The sequence below is a fragment of the Aptenodytes patagonicus genome, chromosome 4 (assembly GCF_965638725.1).
Source record: "Aptenodytes patagonicus chromosome 4, bAptPat1.pri.cur, whole genome shotgun sequence".
Taxonomy (NCBI): domain Eukaryota; kingdom Metazoa; phylum Chordata; class Aves; order Sphenisciformes; family Spheniscidae; genus Aptenodytes; species Aptenodytes patagonicus.
This window is the reverse complement of record NC_134952.1, coordinates 16,907,051-16,926,266: the sequence shown is the minus strand read 5'-3', so window position 1 is coordinate 16,926,266 and position 19,216 is coordinate 16,907,051. Positions and strand designations below refer to the sequence as shown.

Here is a 19,216-nt window from a genome sequence, read left to right as displayed (position 1 = left end):
TTGTTACAGGATGCAATTAAGTCTGTGACTTGGTGATGTAGTGGAGTACTTAGTCTAGTGCTGTATGGGCTCTTAACACCTCTCTTCTGTCTGTTAACAGGGCATTGACTCTGGGAGGAGGACTGCCACATTTGGAACACCTTAACCTCTCGGGTTGTCTCACTGTAACTGGTGCAGGCCTGCAGGATTTAGTTTCTGCATGCCCTTCTTTAAACGATGAACACTTTTACTACTGTGACAACATTAACGGTAATGTCTTTTTATGAAGATGTGGTGCTTTTCTGGGGAGCAATGTTTGATTTAAAGACACTTTTTAAAACAAAACAGAACCACCAAAACACCACTTTTTTTTCTTGGCTGTGTAGGACTGAATTTCATAGATTAATTATGAAATGGTAACTGTTAAGTCAGTTTTTCCTCATTTATTCTTTTGGGGTTTTTTGCTTGACACTAGTACCATTCTGTATTACCTAGGAAAGCATTTTTAGTCCATGTATGTCATAATTTAGTTCAGCATAAATAATAGGAGCTAGAAAGTAAGTTTCCATATAGCTAATACACACTTGCCCTCTCCATATCTTCCCTGTAAATCATGTAGTTGTATGTTTTCTTTATGGCCATAACTTCAGACAGAGTCTTCATTAGATTGGTGCCAAAGTGGTGATTTCTAGGAAAGGAATGACGTGTTTTGCCATGCAAACCTCCCCTACTGCAGTAGTTCTGGTATAGGATATTTTTGATCCTACCGTCACGTGTCTTTATGGAAAACGTAATTTAGTTTTTCTGGTTTTGCTTGAGTGAGTAACTTAGGGATGGATCTAAGCTGGGGAAGGATCTGGATAAGTGCATAAAATATGTTTATGGTGCAAGTCTTTTCAGTGTTTACCACACTGGAATTCGGTCCGTTATGTTAGGTCCAGTAAGCATTCATAGCATTAGAAATGGGAACCATGGTGTGACTTGTATTCCATGTGTGAATTTAAAACAGGTAAGTGCAACAGAAAGGAAGGGAAAAGGAGGATAATAACTGAGTTCACAGGATTATAAAAGCTAATTGTGTGTAAAACAAAACTATATTCCCTGGTAGTTCATGGTGTTCAGCTGGGTAATTTGCATCTATATTGAGATGCAGCCACAGCAGGGGTACAGGATGCCAGAGCTTTGGTACTACAAGTAAATCTCTGCTGACATTTGGGTATTCAATTCACTGAAACTGATATAAGATGATGCACTTGGATTGGATCCTAATATTAGAAGTCAAAGTATTAAATCATATTTTGCTTCCATAATTTTTGCAGTTCTTTATACACTTTTTTGTCACTGACTAGTTTTGTTTTTTTTGTTTTGAGACACTTGCTTTTTGTTACTTCCTTCCATTCCATTCAGACTACAACTTTTAAAAATCTTCAGTTCCTTTTTTAAAATCCTTCAGTGACTCTCCTTCCTGCATTGTGTTGAGTTTAAAGATGTCTTCAAAGACCAGTTAAAAGCCTTTTTCCTTTTACATCCGATTCCTTGCTATTTTTCCTCTGTTTTCACTTCTGTCTGTAATACCAGACTCGATGTTCTGGTTTATTTTCAGACGTTTGTGTTTCTCTCCTTGTCCCTAAAATATACTATGTTGTCTTAGTATTAGTTTACAAAGCCAGGATCTCTTGTGTGAGAAGAGATTTTTAAATATTTTAAATCACTTTAACTTTTTAAAATAACTTTTAAATCACTTTAAAGCTTGGCTATTCCAGAATATTCTCAAGAAATTACTTATATTTAAACAGAATACTTTTTGGAATTATTCTGTAAAGTTGTCCTGATGCTTTTCCTGTTTATTTCCTTCCTTTTACTGCATGCTGGAAGCTGTGAGCCTATAAGCTCTGCTTGGTTCTGTAAAGCATCATGCATGCCTTTGGATGAACAGTTACTGCTGTAGAGAGAAGTCAACAGGAGAGTGAGGCTGTAACGGTCTGACTTCTCATCTATTGAGAAATAGTAGCATCTCAGAAGTTTGTGGCTGTTTTTCTTTAAGAAGGAAGTCGATAAAAACTTACAGGGGTGTCCTAGCAAAATTCTGAAATGGGAAATAACCTTTTATAACTGAATCCTCTGTGGTTTTATCTGGTACCGTTCATGTGGTACTGTTCTCTGTGTTTTCACTCAAACTTCATTGTGATGGAACTATTCAGTGTGAAACTAATGCCTTACTCCACTCTGTGGGCAGCAGGATTTCTGTGACAGCTTGAACTATTTCTGTATCATTTGGTATTTCTAAAGTAACTGTAGGGCAAGCAATAGCTGTTTCATTTAAATTAATCCATATCTGAAGCTGTTTATGTTTGCACATACATAGATTGTATTATTAACTGCTGCACAAAGGTTACTGGTCTATAAGCATGTAGAGAATAATTTCATAATTGTCTTTGCCCACCAGCTTATCGGGGATTGTTTTCGGGGAAGGAGATATGTTCTGGGATCATGTTGGAAAACCAATCAGTCTTGCAGAACAAAAAATGGAGCCAACAGCATGGAATTTAGCCATCTTTGAATAAGAAAGATACCCCTGTGTCATCTGTTGACATAGAAGGGCTTTACTTTCACCTACAGCCTATTTTCAGATTTTTTTTCTATAAACACTGAGCCTAACGGGGGCCCTTACACACAGCTTCATTGGATTTTCTTTGTGGAGGGCTTGCTGGACTTGTTTGGTAGGTGTGTTTGTTCGCAATTTTCAGATTTTTATTGCAAGCGCTGGTCTAACCATAGCTGTTCTACCTTTTTAGTAGGCTAAAACTAAAAAGGTAGAGCAGCTATGGTTAGATAGACTCAGCTGGGTCTGAGTCAGACCGCTGTTGCACAGCAGTAATATGATGCAGTTTTTATGAGCAGAGACCATGAGTTTGCACACACTTCCAAATTTATTTTCTGTTTGTTTACTGTTAGTATGACTTCAATTCTTGGTTTGCATTCTAATGTTTAGGCTATCTACCTATGTTTTGCTCAACACTGGAGACTTGGAGTTAGATAACCCTCAGCTGCAGCTGAAAACAAATCTGTCAGTATACACCCCTTCTAATTGCTGATTTTGTTTAATGTCTAAAACACATTTGATTGTAAATCACACTGAACTCAGTAAGAAGAGTTTTTAATGTTTGAGTTACCTCTTGCCACTTAGAAGTTTATATTTCCCCATAGGCTGTTTTGTCCAGCTGTGTTCAATCTCCTTATTGTATTCTCAGTTTTAAAGCCTGGAGTGCTGTCAGCTTCAGGATTAGAAGAATGGGGCTCCCTAATTTCTGCAGCAGTAGCTCTTTGCAGCTTTTAAATATGATTCAGTTTCTAGAGTTTTTTTTAATGATGTAGTCCTCAGGTGCTGTAATTAAAGAAATAGGGCATTAATGAAATAAAGTTGTGGTGATTCTGATGGTTCACTCTCTTCTTCTGGCATTTAGAAATTCATTGATCATAGTTTGATCTGTCTTCCAGCAATGGAGCCAAGACTTTGCAATTTCTGTTAAGATTTATGGGCTCGTGTGTGCAGATTTATATGGGAATGCATTGTTGTTAGACTTCAAGAGTTTGGTCTCTCTTTAAGTTCTACGGATAACCAAGGTGCTCTCATGAAGGTCTGTAAGTGTAACCTTACCAAAGGCTGATAGAGAGTAGCACTTAGTGAACTCAGATTTGAATTCAGTATTGCCATTATGTATTTTTTAAAGCTAATGCTTAATTTGATCACTCTTTTGGTAATTCCCTTGCAATGTATTACTTTTGCTACATTACCATCAAATACGGTATGCAGTGTTGATGATGATGGAGCCTCTCGCTGGTGGTGGCTGTGAAAAAGAACTGTCTTTCCTTCCCTCCTTTGTGTTCCTCCCAGCTCATTCTTACTGCCTTCCTGTGGCCAGCATTAGTCTTTGTGTGGCTACTTGGTAAACTCAATCAAGAACTGGGGTAGCAGAAAGCCTTCCCCCCCCCCCCCCCCTTCCTTTCTTGCTACATGGGTCAGGGATCCATCTTGCTGTAGACCACATGAATGTTTCTGCTGCCACAGGCAAGAGCTAGAACAAGAGGCTAAAGGGATATGGTGGTGGCAGCCAATTGTCCTGGCTGGAGTGGCTCTTTCACCATGGTCTTGGTCTGGGTTGTCATGTATTCTTGGTGAAACGCCTAACTTCTTTCTAGAAAATTTTGACTAATTTTTATTTCACTAGTACATGTAACAAAATGGAGTAATCAAATAGCTGTGCTCCTTTCTTATATTGCAAGACGTGTTTATATGTACTTTATTTGAAAACACTGAGAGCTGTTCATCATGAGTAGAGAGACCTCTGTTCTGGGTCACCTGAAGCATCTGAGTTATCAGACATGCATGTAAAGAGAATTACAATAATCCAGTTTAGAGGTAACCAAACCAGTAATGTAGACTCTGGCAGGTTAGATGAGAATCTGATTAACTTTGCTTTCCCAGGTGAACCAGCCCAAAACACATTTCATCTAGGCACTTCGCTGCTAGCACTTGTTAAGTCTTCACAGTCAGTAGAAAGAGAGGGACCTATCTGAAAGTGATTCAGCCCCACTGTAAGAGCTGGAACGACCATCTCACTCACTGGACAATATAAAAGGAACTGTATACAGTTACCATATTGCTTAACCTGGTGCACTAGTGAGGTGAGATGAATTGGAGACCTTGTATATAGAGTCCAAAGGAAACAGGAGAGAGTGTTTTTTGGCAAGATTAAAGAGGCCATTTGAACTTAAACACAGATAGTTTGAAAACAAAGTCCAGTCCATATGAGGTCAGTAGCAAAGACTGTGGAAATCAGAGATTGGGAAGCAAAGAGATGCAGCCAAGTGTCAGTTGTAGTAAATAAAGCTAGGGAAACAAAAACAGTCTCTGTGTCTATCAAAAGCAAAGGCATTTGAATTTTGCTATCTGTATCAAATGTAAAAAGAACAAACTAAGGAGGGCTAGGGCATTTATAGAGGAGATAAATGACCTGCAATGGAGGAGATCAACTGACATGTCAAAACATAAATGAAATGAGTCATAAGCAAATAGCTTTACTGTTAAAACCGCCATTAATGACACTTACTACCTTGTAATAAGAGCATAAAATACCCTCCAAATTATGGGAATTGCCTGTATATGCTAAGAAAGAATACATGTGGCAGATTTCAGGAGATGTGGTTTGAACCCTGAATATTTCATTTCGTTGGAGTTCTTTATCAGAGGCTATAAAGGAAAGTTAGTGTTGGTATGAGGATTAGACATGGGACAAGAAATGCAGCATAGGAAGAAGGGTGAATTTTCATTGTGGTGTGGTTAATGTCATTTGTAATTCAATAAATTGGGAAATGAACCTATAAACTTTCCAGATGATGCAGTTTACTTAGAAGTTTCTAAGTGTTTGAGATTTAAGTTGCTATAAGACTGGTTTAAATTTAAAAACTGAAAGCTAATTAAAGGATAGGAAGAAAGGGCAGGGCTTAATGGTCACTGTTCAGGATGGATGGGAATCTGGGAGGTGACATCTCTTCCCCCCCCCCCCCCCCCCCCCAAGAGTTCTGTGCTGTGATCAGTCTTACTCAGCATTTCCATTGCTGTTGTGGTGTAAGAAATGCACGCAGTAATTTCCAATTTTTTGAGTGGTACTGAGCTGCCTCAAGTAACGATACTGGTGCTGAAGATTTCAAGAAGGACTTCTTACGAGCTTCAGTATAGCTGTATGTATGGTTATATGTCCACGTGGTTGGGAGTAATCAAACTGTGATTGCATGAAACTGAATTCAGAGCTGGCAGTTGCAATGTGGAGACAAAGATTTCGGAGAGCTGTCAAGTGCTAATTCTGAGATCTTTCCTGTTTGCAGCAGCAGCAGCCAAAAAAGCCACCAATGTTATGCATCATCAGGGTGTTGAGAACAAGATAGAGGGTGCTGCTGCATGGTCCTGGAAGCCTTGGGGCACTCACGTTTGGAGTACTGCATGCGGTTTTGGTCTCCCCGTCTTGAGGAGTGTATGTAATGGACTTACAGAAGATACAGAAGAGGTCTACTAAAAAGAGTTAGGGAACTGAGCAGCTGTCTTGCAAGGAGACACTCAAAAGGCTGGAATGTTTTAATATGGGAATGAGAAGGCAGGAAGGGGGGTGACTTTACAGAACTGGGAAGGCAGAAGATGAGGTGAATGTGCAACAGTAACTCTACAAATTCTGCAGTATTAGAGCTCAGCGACAGTAGATGAAGTGGGTAGGCGATTGATTTAAAGCAGATGCACAATGTAGTGAGCTTCTGGAACTTGGTCCTGTGGGGAATTGCGGAAGCAGTTAGTATCAGCAGGTTTAAAAAGAGGTTAAACAAATGTATGCGCAACTGGGCCATAAACAAATACTAAAGGGAATGGACTTCAGTGTCCCTACTACAACAGTTAGGGATGCTGGGAAGACATAAAAGGTACGCATGATAGGCTTATATCGTCTTCCTAGATAACACTTGCTGTTGCCAGTGGTGAAGGTAGGGTTAGATGGACCATTGTTCAGACCTAGAAGGGCAGTTTTTATGTTCCGGTTACGAGCATGAGGAAGAACATTCTTAAAATGAGCAAGAAAAGGATGGAAAACAATATTAAAGTATACTGAGTATTCCCTTCCTTGGGATGTTGTGGTTCTGTACGTTTTGTCAACAAGCATTTTACTAGAAATGTGACAGTCGCTTCAAAATTACTGATGTGCTGCTTAGCTGTAGCAATGCTGAGGAAGGTCAGCTACGACTTGGAAAATGCTGCTGCACAGAACATGCTCTGCTAAACCAGCTATTCAGAAGCACTGAGTCTCCTTTTTAAAGGACTAACGAAGAAGCTTTCAAACTCTAGCTCGTAAGTGACTTGGAGGATCAAAATTTAGTTCAGGTGAACAAAAAGATTTGAAAAGGAAAATGAGTTTATTGACAAATGAAAAGTTTACTATTTTGCATACTATAATCATTGTCCTTCATTATAGCTTCAGGTTCGTTCTATTCAGTCTCATGCATGTTAACTTAATTACTTTGTAGAATATTGCTCATTGGTGTGTGGCATGAAGCAGAAAGCTGATTTCCAGACGCCAGGTTCTTAGAAATTAATTGAATTACAACTTAAGTTACTGTTCAAGGGGAAAAAACAAGCCAGACATAGCATGGTGCCCTAGTTCCTTACACTATTTTGCTAGTCCTTTCTAAATGTATTAAAAACACCTTAAATATTCTCTGATTTGTCTCAAATACAAAGGGGGGAAATTCAGGTTGTCCTGGTTAGGTCTTTACCAGCTTGTTTGAGTTAACTCAGCAACCCATTTCCAATTTACGTTGGGTGCCAGAGTTCAGCCAACCTGAATGTAAATGTTTGTGTCTCTACAGCAGGCATATGGCTGCAGGAAATAAAATCCTGTACTAATAAATTTAATAGTTTATCTCATGATCACTTTAACATTTCAAATTAAAGGGATAACAGTAAGCAAAGGTAAGTGGAGGTGGGTAGAATTACAGTGTTGGTTTCTACTGTCTGTGCTCGCAACTTTTTCTTTCTTTTTGAATGGCTAGTTTTTAGCCTTAGGGCTTCTGGTAACTGCAGTGACACTGAAGGGGACTTTCTCTTTAGTTTTTGAATTTCCAGTCAGAGTATATGAGTCTAGCCAACCATGAAGTGTTCGTGGAGAGAAAACCTTCCAGACTAAAAAGCTGTTTCCATTACAGTAGAAATAGTTTTGGAGATTATGGTTTCTTTGGGAAGGCCATGAAGTCATCATCAGAATTTGAAAAATGGGAGTTAAATACGCATTGTGAAAATATACCTCAGTTCTGAAAGCTAGCTGTGAGAGCTTGCTTAAGCTTGCTCATTTAGTGTTGCTCATCGTACATCTGTGTCATTTTGAATGTGTTATCTTCATGGGACCAAGCTATCGGAGTAAAAATCTTTTGAAAAATGACTGTTCCAACTGAGGTTTTTACACTGTGATACTACTGGCAGCGTTTCAGACTTCACAGTGCTGAATGGAGTTTAGTGTATTGAAAAAAGGAGACATTTTCTGAATTACCAGGTTATGAGCATTCTGGATCTAAATAAATGGCCTTTTCTTCTTTTCACATTTGTTCTGTTTTTGTGCAGGTCCTCATGCTGAAACCGCCAGTGGATGCCAGAATTTGCAGTGTGGTTTTCGGGCCTGCTGCCGCTCTGGCGAATGACCGCTGACTCCCGATCTTTCAGTCTACTTCATTTAGCTGAGCAGGCTTCCTTTCATGCACTTTACTTACAGTTCGCATCTTGTGTTAACAATCCTTGGCGTGAGATTTGTTTATACTAGCCTGACCCTGCCCACAACTTCAAAATCTTAATTATGAGTGTACTGTACGGTGTTGTAACAATCTCACAAAATCTCATTTGGTTTGAAGGGTGTTGGGTTTTGTTTTACTTAATTTGGGGAAGATGGGAAAACATTCAGATTTTTCTTTTAATGCCACTTTCTTCCAAGTTTGGCACTTAAATATACTTTACTGGATTATTTTGTGTTAAGTGAATGGTTTTTTATTTTGAATCCGTAAGTACAATATAAAGCTCTGCAGAGAATTTGAAATGTATTGTTTGCATTTGGGTAACAATTACACGTCTTTAGGAGCCTTGTTTCTCCCCCTTTCCTCTCATCCTGAAGTCGTTCTTTATATTGCAAAATTAGGGAAATTCCCACCTTCCTTTTGCATTTGGTTTTGTATTTGGGCTTGAAAGACATACTCAAATAAAACATTCCCACCAATAAAAAATTTATGTAGCAGTTGAATATATATGCTTTTAAGGTGTAATATCCAGGCGTACCATGCCAGTAGGCTGCAGAGATTGGGTGGGTGGGTGTTGTGGTGGTTGCAGAGCTGTGAACCTTGCAGTGCGTGTGGGGGGTTACTTTCACTTTTTTCTTCCCATGACCGTGTTAAGATGCGTTTTTGAAACAGATTCCTAAGAACTGAGTTTTCATTCGTATGAAATCTGTGGAAGACAACAATACATTTTCCCCATTGCTTTGATTTTTAAGACGACCCCTCACTGAACAGTATAGATGAGCAGGGAGGCAGAGAATCCATTGTTGGGCTGAGTGAAACCTGCGCTAGGAAGAGAGATGGGTAACGTACGAGTCGTGCGTCGAGAGTGTGTCTGGGGTGGTATGGGGAAGAGCCCGTTGCAACGGGAAGTGAGTATTGTAGCCCATGTTAAGTTGCAGACTTTAATGGCCACCTGCTCATCAGTGGCATAATTGCATGTTGTTTTTCTCTCGGGCAGAGGAGGGGTAGGTGGCAGCCTTTGTAGAAGGCAGACAGGATTTCCCCCCCATCCTGCCTAATTTTGAAGGCTGACAATATGTCAAACCTAGTAACTTGTTTTACAAATTGTATAAATTCTTTTGAGTAGTATTTATTGAGGACTGCAGTCAAGGTGACATACGTAGCTTTCAAGATTTTTGGTGTCCAGGAAGTCAGCTTGCAGATACAGCTGGAGATGACAATAAACTGCAAGTTTTGACACAGTCTTGCTCCCACTAATACTGAAGAGCAGTAAGGTAAGAAAAACGTTAGTGAATGCAGGGTTGGTTGTTCATGGTTAACAGCTTAACAGGAGCTAGAGGCAGAAGAGGTATAAAAGGATACCATTATTCCAGCAACTGTTGCTTCAAGTAAGCTGCATTAAATTTACTTTGGTGCCCAAAGGTTAGAGTAGATAAGTGACCACTTGTGCAATGTGAATGAGGCAAGATGAGAGTAACGAGGTGCACGGTGGGCTTTCTTGCGTCTGCCCTTGTTCCAGAACTCGTTTCTGAGGCTGGGAAGGTGCAGCTAGAGGTCCTTCTCCTTGCTGCTAGGTGGTGGTTTCTGTGCAGATTGGTAGAGACACAGCCGAGGGCTGAATCAGCTGCAGAAAGTTCTGTTCACTTATATCATGTTTCTTCTTCACCCGTCTCTAAAGGGGAGTTGGACTAAACTTGGGTGATGTCATCAATGTCGTTCAGCAAAGCATCATGTGATGACAATGTAGCTACTCCTTTCTGCTGGAGGTTTCTAGATGGAACCAGTGGCAACCACAGGCTCTAAACCAAAGATTTTGTGTCTGGTGTTTATTAGATGGGCTGAGTCTAGTTTGGAATTAAGCTCAAGAACAATCTCAACTTTGGTATGTTCTGATGAACATTATTCCTAGCTCAACCCACCATCATTTTCGCTTGGAAGGGTTTAATTAGTAAGGTAACTGCAGGAAAAGGGTATATATTTATATCAGCATTAACGGTTAACACCACTACTTACACGCTAATAAGCGAATTGGATTTTTAGTGAACTATTCTTTTGATAATCTTTTACTAGGGTAACTTGCAGATAAGGATCTCCTACTCCAAAGTGATTTAATCAAATTCTCGTACAAAATGAATGAGCTTCCACTTAGTTTTTGGTAAAAATATTTATTAAATACTTTAACTTTTAAAGAAAATGTCATCATACACCTCTAAATAGTGCTGGCATATATATACATACACTAAGTATGAAGTAGCAGAAGCAGCAGCTTCTTAAAAATCGAAGTATGGCCTTCACTGATGGCGCTCTGGCCCATGAAATTTATTCATGGGTAAATAGTCCTGGTCTTCACTCAGGAACTCAGGTACTGGAAAACTGTAACTATTTGTATTGTGACTGAATGACAGTGTCTTTGAAGAGGCAGAAGGTCTGTAGATAAAATAAACTGACTAGCTAAACATAGTCTTCAAGGTGTGATTCCAGGAACCAAGTTTCACCTGAAAATAAGGTGGCCAGACTCTACCATTTTACTCTGCAATGTCACTATATGTGGGCATGTGTAATGCTTTCAAGAGTGTGATGTCCCACTGGGAGCTATAAAATACTGTATACCTATTAGTACTGGAATTTTAAGCTGTCAGTGGTAATAAGTATCTTCAGTGGTTGTAGGGTGAATAAAGCTCATGTGTTTGCAGCTACTAAAAAATCAGGTTCTCACTCTTTTAAAAATACTTGAGATAGCTCAAAGCAGCAGTGTGCAAAATCTGTTGTATCTACCCTACGTAAGCAAATTTCTTGAGGTATTCTGACTGGTCTATACTACCTATTTCGAACAAGTGAAGCAACATAAATCCATACAGAGAGAACATTTTGGGGATAAGCATGAATATACACGGCTAGAGCAAATTCAACATTGGAAACATCAATGGTGTGAACTCCTGTGCTGTGTACGGCTTCTATTAAAGGTCTGACTTCAGAAAATGGCATATGAATAGGAAAGCCAGAGACCTGGGAGAAAGAAAGAAGAAAAAACACATAAGGTAAGAAGAAAAGGTAAAGGCACCTGAATAAATATGTAAGTTCTAAAAATCTGTTTTACCGTGCGTGTAAATTTCTCTTTTCTATTGCTGGCCTGAGGAGATGCAATAAAAAAAAAAAAGCCCATTTTGTATTTTAATACCACCTCCCTGTTTCATCATACTCCAGGCAAGCTTCTGACATTTTTCCTCTTTAGTTTGGGTTAAGTTCAAAGTGAAGATGTTTAGAAATCCACTAGAATAAAGCACAGCTTTGCTGCTTTTCTGCCTCTTAACTGGTTTCAATTCATTGTGTTCTCCTGTCTGCACTGGCTGGGGACTTGAGGTGGTAAATGTTTCCTGCCCATAATACATTTCAGGTCCAACAGGAACGGAAACCTCAACTCATTTTGAAAATTGCCATAGTTGTGTACAGTGTTGTTACCACGTGTGTTTCACATGAAGAGCAGAAGGACCTAACCTTTACGACAGCCTGGAGGAAGAATGCATGAGTACACTGGCAGCTGCAGTGAATACTTAAGTAAATTTTCTTCTGTCTTTAGAGAGTGGAGCGAAGAGTAGACAACTGAAGTAAAGCACATTGTTGTGTGGGCTCCTGCCCCTGTGTACAGCACTACTTGGCACCAGCGCCAGGTTCTTGCTGCCCAGAGTGGAGAGCCAATGCACCAACCAACCCATAAGCAGCCGGTGCCAGGAGACTGCACTTGTATTTATGTATTGGAGGTAGTGACTGTTGTGGTACAGCAATAATACAAGAACCGTGCAGCCGATTTATCTTTACATTCTTATCTTCACATTCAACAGAAAATTTTTTATCTTCAACATCTACAACTGAAGTAGAATAGAGCATCACTCCTTCACTGCAAATATTACATTGGTTTATCTTTGGTATAAAAGCTCTTGTGATTTTTGATAGTAGAGGAAATAAGTAGCCTAGGATACTCTTCTATACCACAGAGTAGCGATACTAAATCCTAGGATTTCGATTCCTACTTCCATACACAAGCCATATGCGTTCACAGCTGTACCCTGTAATCTCCTAGCTGTTTTTGCAGCTCTGCCTGATGGTCGTCTTCTATATCTTTGCCTTGGTTTTGTTCCAGTAGTGGCAGAAAGTTACGTAGGGTTGAGGTACAGTATCTGTTCCAACGAGTTAGATGCCTTGGTCTCCATTCCATAATCTTATCTTTTAATATTTTTTCAATCCTGCAATAAAACATACTAATTATTACAATTCTCATATTTACTGGACACCTGAACTGATCTCCCTTGACACACTTAGTTCAGATGGTGGGGAACACAAATGACCTCAGTTAAATTTACTGCCGCCTAAAAGCAATGCTAACAGAGCTATACGGTGCCCGCACGTACATAAACAGAATGGGAGGCCAGGGGCTTACAACCCTTTTTAGTTTACACCCTCTCCTCTCATCCCTCTACTGCATTTTGCTTATCAGGAAACTGTACAGCAATGCTTGATCAGTTCTTTCTATCTGGTAATCTCTATTAGAGAAAGAGAATTTTAAAAAGCCCTGTGAACTACAGCTTCCGAGATTTTTTTTTTTTTTTTTTTTTGGCTGTTCTCAATTCCTGGCATTCAAAGCAGGTTTTTGGGACCTATGTATGAATATGCTTGAAGAATGTAAGAAGAGCGGCTCATCTTGAGGGCGCTCACAAGGCATGAGCGGGACAACCAGGGGATCCGGCCTAGCCAGCACGGGTTCATGAGAGGCAGGTCCTGCTTGACCAACCTGATCTCCTTCTATGACCAGGTGACCCGCCTAGTGGATGAGGGAAAGGCTGTGGATGTGGTCTACCTGGACTTCAGCAAGGCCTTTGACACCGTCTCCCACAGCATTCTCCTAGAGAAGCTGGTGGCTCACGGCTTAGACAGGTGGACTCTGGCGCTGGGTCAAAAACTGGCTGGATGGCCGGGCCCAGAGAGTTGTGGTGAATGGAGTTACATCCAGTTGGCGGCCGGTCACAAGCGGTGTTCCCCAGGGCTCAGTACTGGGGCCGGTCTTGTTTAATATCTTTATTGATGATCTGGATGAGGGGATTGAGTGCACCCTCAGTAAGTTTGCAGACGACACCAAGTTGGGTGGGAGTGTTGATCTGCTCGAGGGTAGGAAGGCTCTGCAGAGGGACCTGGACAGGCTGGATCGATGGGCCCAGGCCAACTGTATGAGGTTCAACAAGGCCAAGTGCTGGGTCCTGCACTTGGGCCACAACAACCCCATGCAGCGCTACAGGCTTGGGGAAGAGTGGCTGGAAAGCTGCCCAGCAGAGAAGGACCTGGGGGTGTTGGTCGACAGCTGGCTGAACATGAGCCGGCAGTGTGCCCAGGCGGCCAAGAAGGCCAATGGCATCCTGGCCTGTATCAGAAATAGTGTGGCCAGCAGGAGTAGGGAAGTGATTGTGCCCCTGTACTCGGCCCTGGTGAGGCCGCACCTCGAATACTGTGTTCAGTTTTGGGCCCCTCACTACAAGAAGGATGTTGAGGTGCTGGAGCGTGTCCAGAGAAGGGCAACGAGGCTGGTGAGGGGTCTGGAGAACAAGTCTTATGAGGAGCGGCTGAGGGAACTGGGGTTGTTTAGCCTGGAGAAAAGGAGGCTGAGGGGAGACCTCATCGCTCTCTACAACTACCTGAAAGGAGGTTGTAGCGAGGTGGGTGTTGGTCTCTTCTCCCAAGTAACTAGCAATAGGACGAGAGGAAATGGCCTCAAGTTGCGGCAGGGGAGGTTTAGATTGGATGTAAGGAAAAATTTCTTTACTGAAAGAGTGGTGAAACATTGGAACAGGCTGCCCAGGGAAGTGGTGGAGTCCCCATCCCTGGAGGTTTTTAAAAGACGTGTAGATGAGGCGCTTAGGGACATGGTTTAGTGGGCATGGTGGTGTTGGGTTGACGGTTGGACTCGATGATCTTAGAGGTCTTTTCCAACCTCAATGATTCTATGATTCTATGATTCTAAGATGCTCCACCTCTAATGACCAGCACTGCCAGCATTTCTTTTGGAGGTAGAATTACCTGCCCTGTAGTTCCACCGCAGCAGCCTTGTCTGAATGCTGATAAACTAATTCTTCAGGCTAGCAATAAATAAAAAGTTTAAATATTAAAAAGCGCAGTCTCTTCTAGCTATACAGCAATGTAACTTCAGGAGTTACTGCCTCGATGGTACTCGCATGCATTCACAGTTACGCTAAAATAATCTGTTATTTAGTAGAGAGAGAATAAAAACATTAATGAGATGTTTGTGCGTAATGTGTTTTTTTTTTCTTTACCCAGTAAACTTCCAACTGCTTATACTTTTGATAAACTAGAAAAATTCCTGTTTGTTTACTAAGGATGTGTGTACAGCTTGAAATAATGCCTTCCTAGCTGTATGACAAAAGTTGACATGTTCTTTATAATACCAAGCTACTTTTTTGGACAGGATTGTGTTGAAGATTTGTCCCATTTACTTCACTGTTGTCCTGAGATCTTGCATAGCTATTTAGAGGACGACAGATGTGCATTCATTCTGTATAAACCCAAATGCTTTGCTGTATTCCTGCTTTCATTTTTTTAAGGAGTGCCTGGGAAAGTCTTTTTAAAACCCAATGCTATTACATAAATATACTTAACCATAGAATTCCAAAGAACTTAGTCTCTGTTTCTTTATACTAAGCCCGTGATCTCTCAACCCCTCAAATGAAGCTGGTAATAGATACATTAATACCTGAACGCTGCAGAGACCAGGGTATGGCAAGCTTCTTGAAAAGAAAGGCTTCCAAAGTTTTGGTTTGCTGATATCGAAATTCATCCTTACTGGGGAATCATAATCTTGCATATTAAACCAAATCTACAAGAAAGCAAGTTTGTTTTAACTTTCAGCATATAATCACAGCTATGGAACACATTTGACTTACATGGCAATAAAATACTATATAATCTTGACCTGCTATAGCAATTACCAGCGTGAGTTCACATAAAACAAGGTAATCTTGTACAGGCACAGCTGATGCACAACTTCTTGCATTCTCGCATCAAAAGGGATGGTGCTGGTCTGCCATGTCTTGTGCTTTTGAGTATGGATTGAGACCGGTGTATGAACAGAATTAGTGTCTGCAGTTGGCAACTCTTCCTGCTGAATCCTTGTTTTTCTCCAGTATTTCCTTTTCAATGCCTCATCTACTGTGCACCATGGCAGTTTTTATGCTTTCTGAAACGTTCTGCCTTTACCATCACTTCAGCATCACATGGTGTTGGCTTACAGTATACGCCAGAGTTTCTTCTGCTGTCGCGAGCTGCATTTCCACCCCTCTGGATTACTACGCGAGTGTTTTCTGAATTCTGATGAAATTCTTCCAATAGCCCAGCACAGCACAGCTGTGGCTGCGATGCCTGGTAGCCTGCTGCACCCCAGCACTATTGCTATTTCAAGCTTATGATGCAGAATATAAATAGATACCACAGATGCACACAGCCTCTATGTGTATTTTGTCATGAAGGGGAACCCGTGTCTTGCACTCCACTTCTTCGTAGACGTTCAATTTGGTCTGTGTTTGACATGCAAGCATTGCAGGCTTCTTGTTCAAAACAACCTTTAACTACTGCTAAGGCTACAAAACGTGCCAACAATAAATATGTAAATGTACTAATATGTAACCTTTTGTCACTGATGGTTCTGAGTACAGCCTACATAACACGGCATAGCTTTTTCTTCCCCTGTTGGATATGAGGTGGTATCGCTCTGCTGGCAGCACACCTGCTCAGAGTCACACATAGATTGCAGTTCGGTGCCTTGAAAGATGTTGAGCTCTGCAGTTCAAGGTTAGCTGATTAGGTTGTCAGTGCTGAAGTCTTTAGTTGCTTCTTCCAGCAATTAACAATTAAGTTGCATTTTTCTTAACTGTAGGTTTAATACTACTTCAAAAAACCCCCAACAAACCCAAACCAATTCAACCACTCCCCAGCACACTTTCAGTGAAAGACAGAACCGACACTTTTAAAATAAATATGCTTTAGAGTATTAGATTCTCATCCAAAGAAGTTTTGTGTTCAGAATAAAACCCCAGAAGATTAAAAAACAAAACAAAACTTACAGTGCATGACACTTCAAATGACTTCTCCAGGTATGTTTTCAGTACAGAAAATACAAGCAAATGTTTGCTATATTTTGGTGCGCGATGGAAGCCTGACTGACTGTTTCCGTATAGTGGTTCCAAAAAACTGAGGAGCAAACTTTTAAATCCAGTTTTCATTCAAATAAATCCTAGGGTTCCTTTTTTAAACTCACCTTCTGTTTCCTCAGTTTCAGACTTTCACACGTCTCTCTACCTTGCTACCGTGTCCCCAGAAGCTGTCAGGGTTGGCCTCCAGCCAAGTCAGGGAATTCTGCTGGCAGGAAACTGTGCGGGGTTTCTGTCCCTCCTGACGCAGGCTCAGCTCTGCCCCATGCTGTGGCCTTTGGCTCACCTGCCCTGAGCTGTGCAGCTCTTACGATGTCTTCTCTGTCCTCTCCCTCACTGCTCTCTCTCAGAGCGTTTCCAGCCACACAATAAATAATATATTGTGAACAGGCACTAGTATTACTTGTATTTTATAGCAAATAAATAGGACTTGACGCCAGGCAGAAAATCAATAGTTTTTGTGCCTCGCAGCGCCAGCTCTGTGTTTCACACATTGGACCATTCAGGGCTGTGCCCGCCATTATGTATGCAACTCGAGTGACTCCTTCCCATGTGCTTTATTTTTCATTTTTCAGTTACATTTCAGCTGCAAACTATTAGCTTTGCTGAATTACTACTCCTCAGCTAAGCAGTGCTAAACTGAACGTATTCTTAGGCCATCCAAATTGGAAAACATGGAAGTAAGGAAAACCCAGTTTTCTTTTTTTAAGTACTCAAAGTAGCTGAAAAACCTACTTAAGATTGAATAAAATCACTAATAACATGACAGCATAAATATCACTACATTGATGAACAAATGATGTATAAGGTCAAGAAAAATATCAAGTTATCAGCTCTTACATGTATAGAAATGGGACAAGGCTGGGTGCACTTACATTATCACAGCTGATCAGACAGCACACATTTTGTAAGGGGCAGAAAGTATCATACTGCCCATAAAAACATCCAGTACTGGGATTCCAAATTACGTATTGTCTTTGTTCCAAAGTTAATACATATGCAGTTGGTCCCTAGGAAGAAAAAAATATGGGAAAGATGTTTTAAAACTGGCTACAAAGAGAGTATAGTTTGTGATGTTTGGAGTATTACATTTTTACTACTGAGATTAATAGTACTTTTTGGGGCAAAGTGGTTGGAAGAATTTACAGGCTCATTACAATTCAACCAACTAACACAATAGTAAGTGTTGTTTGTCTCTCTTAGGTGTCAGAGAAATGTTAGACGTACAGTCTCAGGCCATTCTTAAAAATATACTCTGAAAGTCATCTTAGTTCATCTAAGAACTGATGTGAAATTCCATATACAGGAATGTTTAATGTATGCCACTTCAATCATCAGCATGTCTTACTTGGCTACTGCCACAACTCTCGCCCACAGGCAATCTCTGAGTTGAAGGACTGCTGCCTAGGCAGCACACTGTGTCTCATGTGCCTTCCCTCATACAGTCACATAAGGAATTTCCCAGCTATCTTTTTATATTCTCTATCAGGAATCCCTAAACTGCTCTTCTATCTTCTTCTTGTCTCCCACATTTTCCAGGTACCTTCAAATACCTGGAATAATCCCCCTCCTTACAGCATACATAAGCTGAATGCTTTATTAAGGACTACCATCTCCATCAGATTTGGAGTGGAAGGAATGTACCCCTGGAGTACCCATTCCTGCTGTGCAGTATCTATCTGAGAATGTGCTAAAGAAACTAGTCTTGACAGGGATTTATACCAAAATTCCATTAGGCAAAACTTTCACATGTGCTTGGTAAGTTGAGATCTAATGGTGGAAATTTGCATTATGAACAGTCTTACCATCTCTTTGAAAAGAGCAGTATTGGTTACTTGGAAATTGGAGTGGTTCCCTGAGAACAAATGCATCTCCTAATGGGTGAAAGAATCTCAAGGTTTTAGTTCTTAGCCAGTCTAAGCCAGATTGCTGCCTGCGGGGGGTGCTCACAGCAATGACAGGGTACACAGCAGCCCAAGGCAAAGCAGACTGCCTAACCTGCCTGTATTACAGAAGGAAGATGAAGATACTGACTTGTCGAGCCTGAACAGATCTATCATTACTCTCACTGCAGCTTTGCCATCAGCTGGAGAGAGAATCAAGAGACAGGTACGTACCAGTAAGAATCGCTGGCAAGCCCCTAACCCTCTCCTGCCACCTCTCAACCTTTACCCCATCCCACCCCAACTCTTTCACGGGCTGTGTATTCAGGACTGAGATGCTGTGAATGGACTGTCTCCATTACCTTTGTCCCGCACACACCATTTATACAAGCTAAAGTCCAATCAAGGTTTACAGATGCTTGGTACTATGAGGATGACAGCTACTACCAGATTAAGCGTGGAAGCACGGGTCCAGGAAAAAAAAACAAACCAGACCATATTTATATTAAGATGTACTTTTAACTTATATTTTTTTGCTCTCTGAAAAAAAATCAGTTCCAGCAGCACCAATGTTTAGATAACTTCCTGGAAAAACATGCCAGCAAGAAACAATTCTATCCATAGGTGGGAACCAAAGACTTCACAGAATAAAAGTCAATATTCAGACCAAATGAAAAAATTCTCTTACCTCGGGAATAGCATTTCCAATGATAAGCCATGCTTTTTTCCCCATACCAAGAAAATAATTACACAAGAGCACAGCATGTTCTTCCTCATCTCCCGCCAGAAGATAAAGAAATTGCTAGTTGAGATACAAAAAAAAAAAAA

The 19,216-nt window shown here is 40.8% G+C and overlaps 2 protein-coding genes across 3 annotated transcripts in view; one reads left to right on the top strand and one right to left on the bottom strand.

The window, feature by feature from the left end:
* Nucleotides 1-8,784, top strand: part of FBXL5 (F-box and leucine rich repeat protein 5) — a 37,064-nt gene extending 28,280 nt beyond the window's left edge. The window contains exons 10-11 of the mRNA XM_076335963.1: nucleotides 101-249; nucleotides 8,135-8,784. Of these exons, the coding sequence (XP_076192078.1) occupies nucleotides 101-249; nucleotides 8,135-8,211 (226 nt within the window). The 3' untranslated portion in view covers nucleotides 8,212-8,784. The remainder of the gene's footprint in view (nucleotides 1-100; nucleotides 250-8,134) is intronic.
* A 1,658-nt stretch (nucleotides 8,785-10,442) lies between these two features.
* CC2D2A (coiled-coil and C2 domain containing 2A) overlaps nucleotides 10,443-19,216 on the bottom strand; it is a 65,687-nt gene continuing 56,913 nt past the window's right edge. For both annotated transcript variants that reach the window (XM_076335960.1, XM_076335961.1), the window contains 6 exons: nucleotides 19,077-19,190; nucleotides 17,381-17,515; nucleotides 15,053-15,175; nucleotides 14,362-14,420; nucleotides 12,362-12,539; nucleotides 10,443-11,304 (listed from right to left, as the gene is read on the bottom strand). In XM_076335960.1, coding sequence (XP_076192075.1) covers nucleotides 11,116-11,304; nucleotides 12,362-12,539; nucleotides 14,362-14,420; nucleotides 15,053-15,175; nucleotides 17,381-17,515; nucleotides 19,077-19,190 — 798 coding nt within the window. In that variant the 3' untranslated portion in view covers nucleotides 10,443-11,115. The remainder of the gene's footprint in view (nucleotides 11,305-12,361; nucleotides 12,540-14,361; nucleotides 14,421-15,052; nucleotides 15,176-17,380; nucleotides 17,516-19,076; nucleotides 19,191-19,216) is intronic.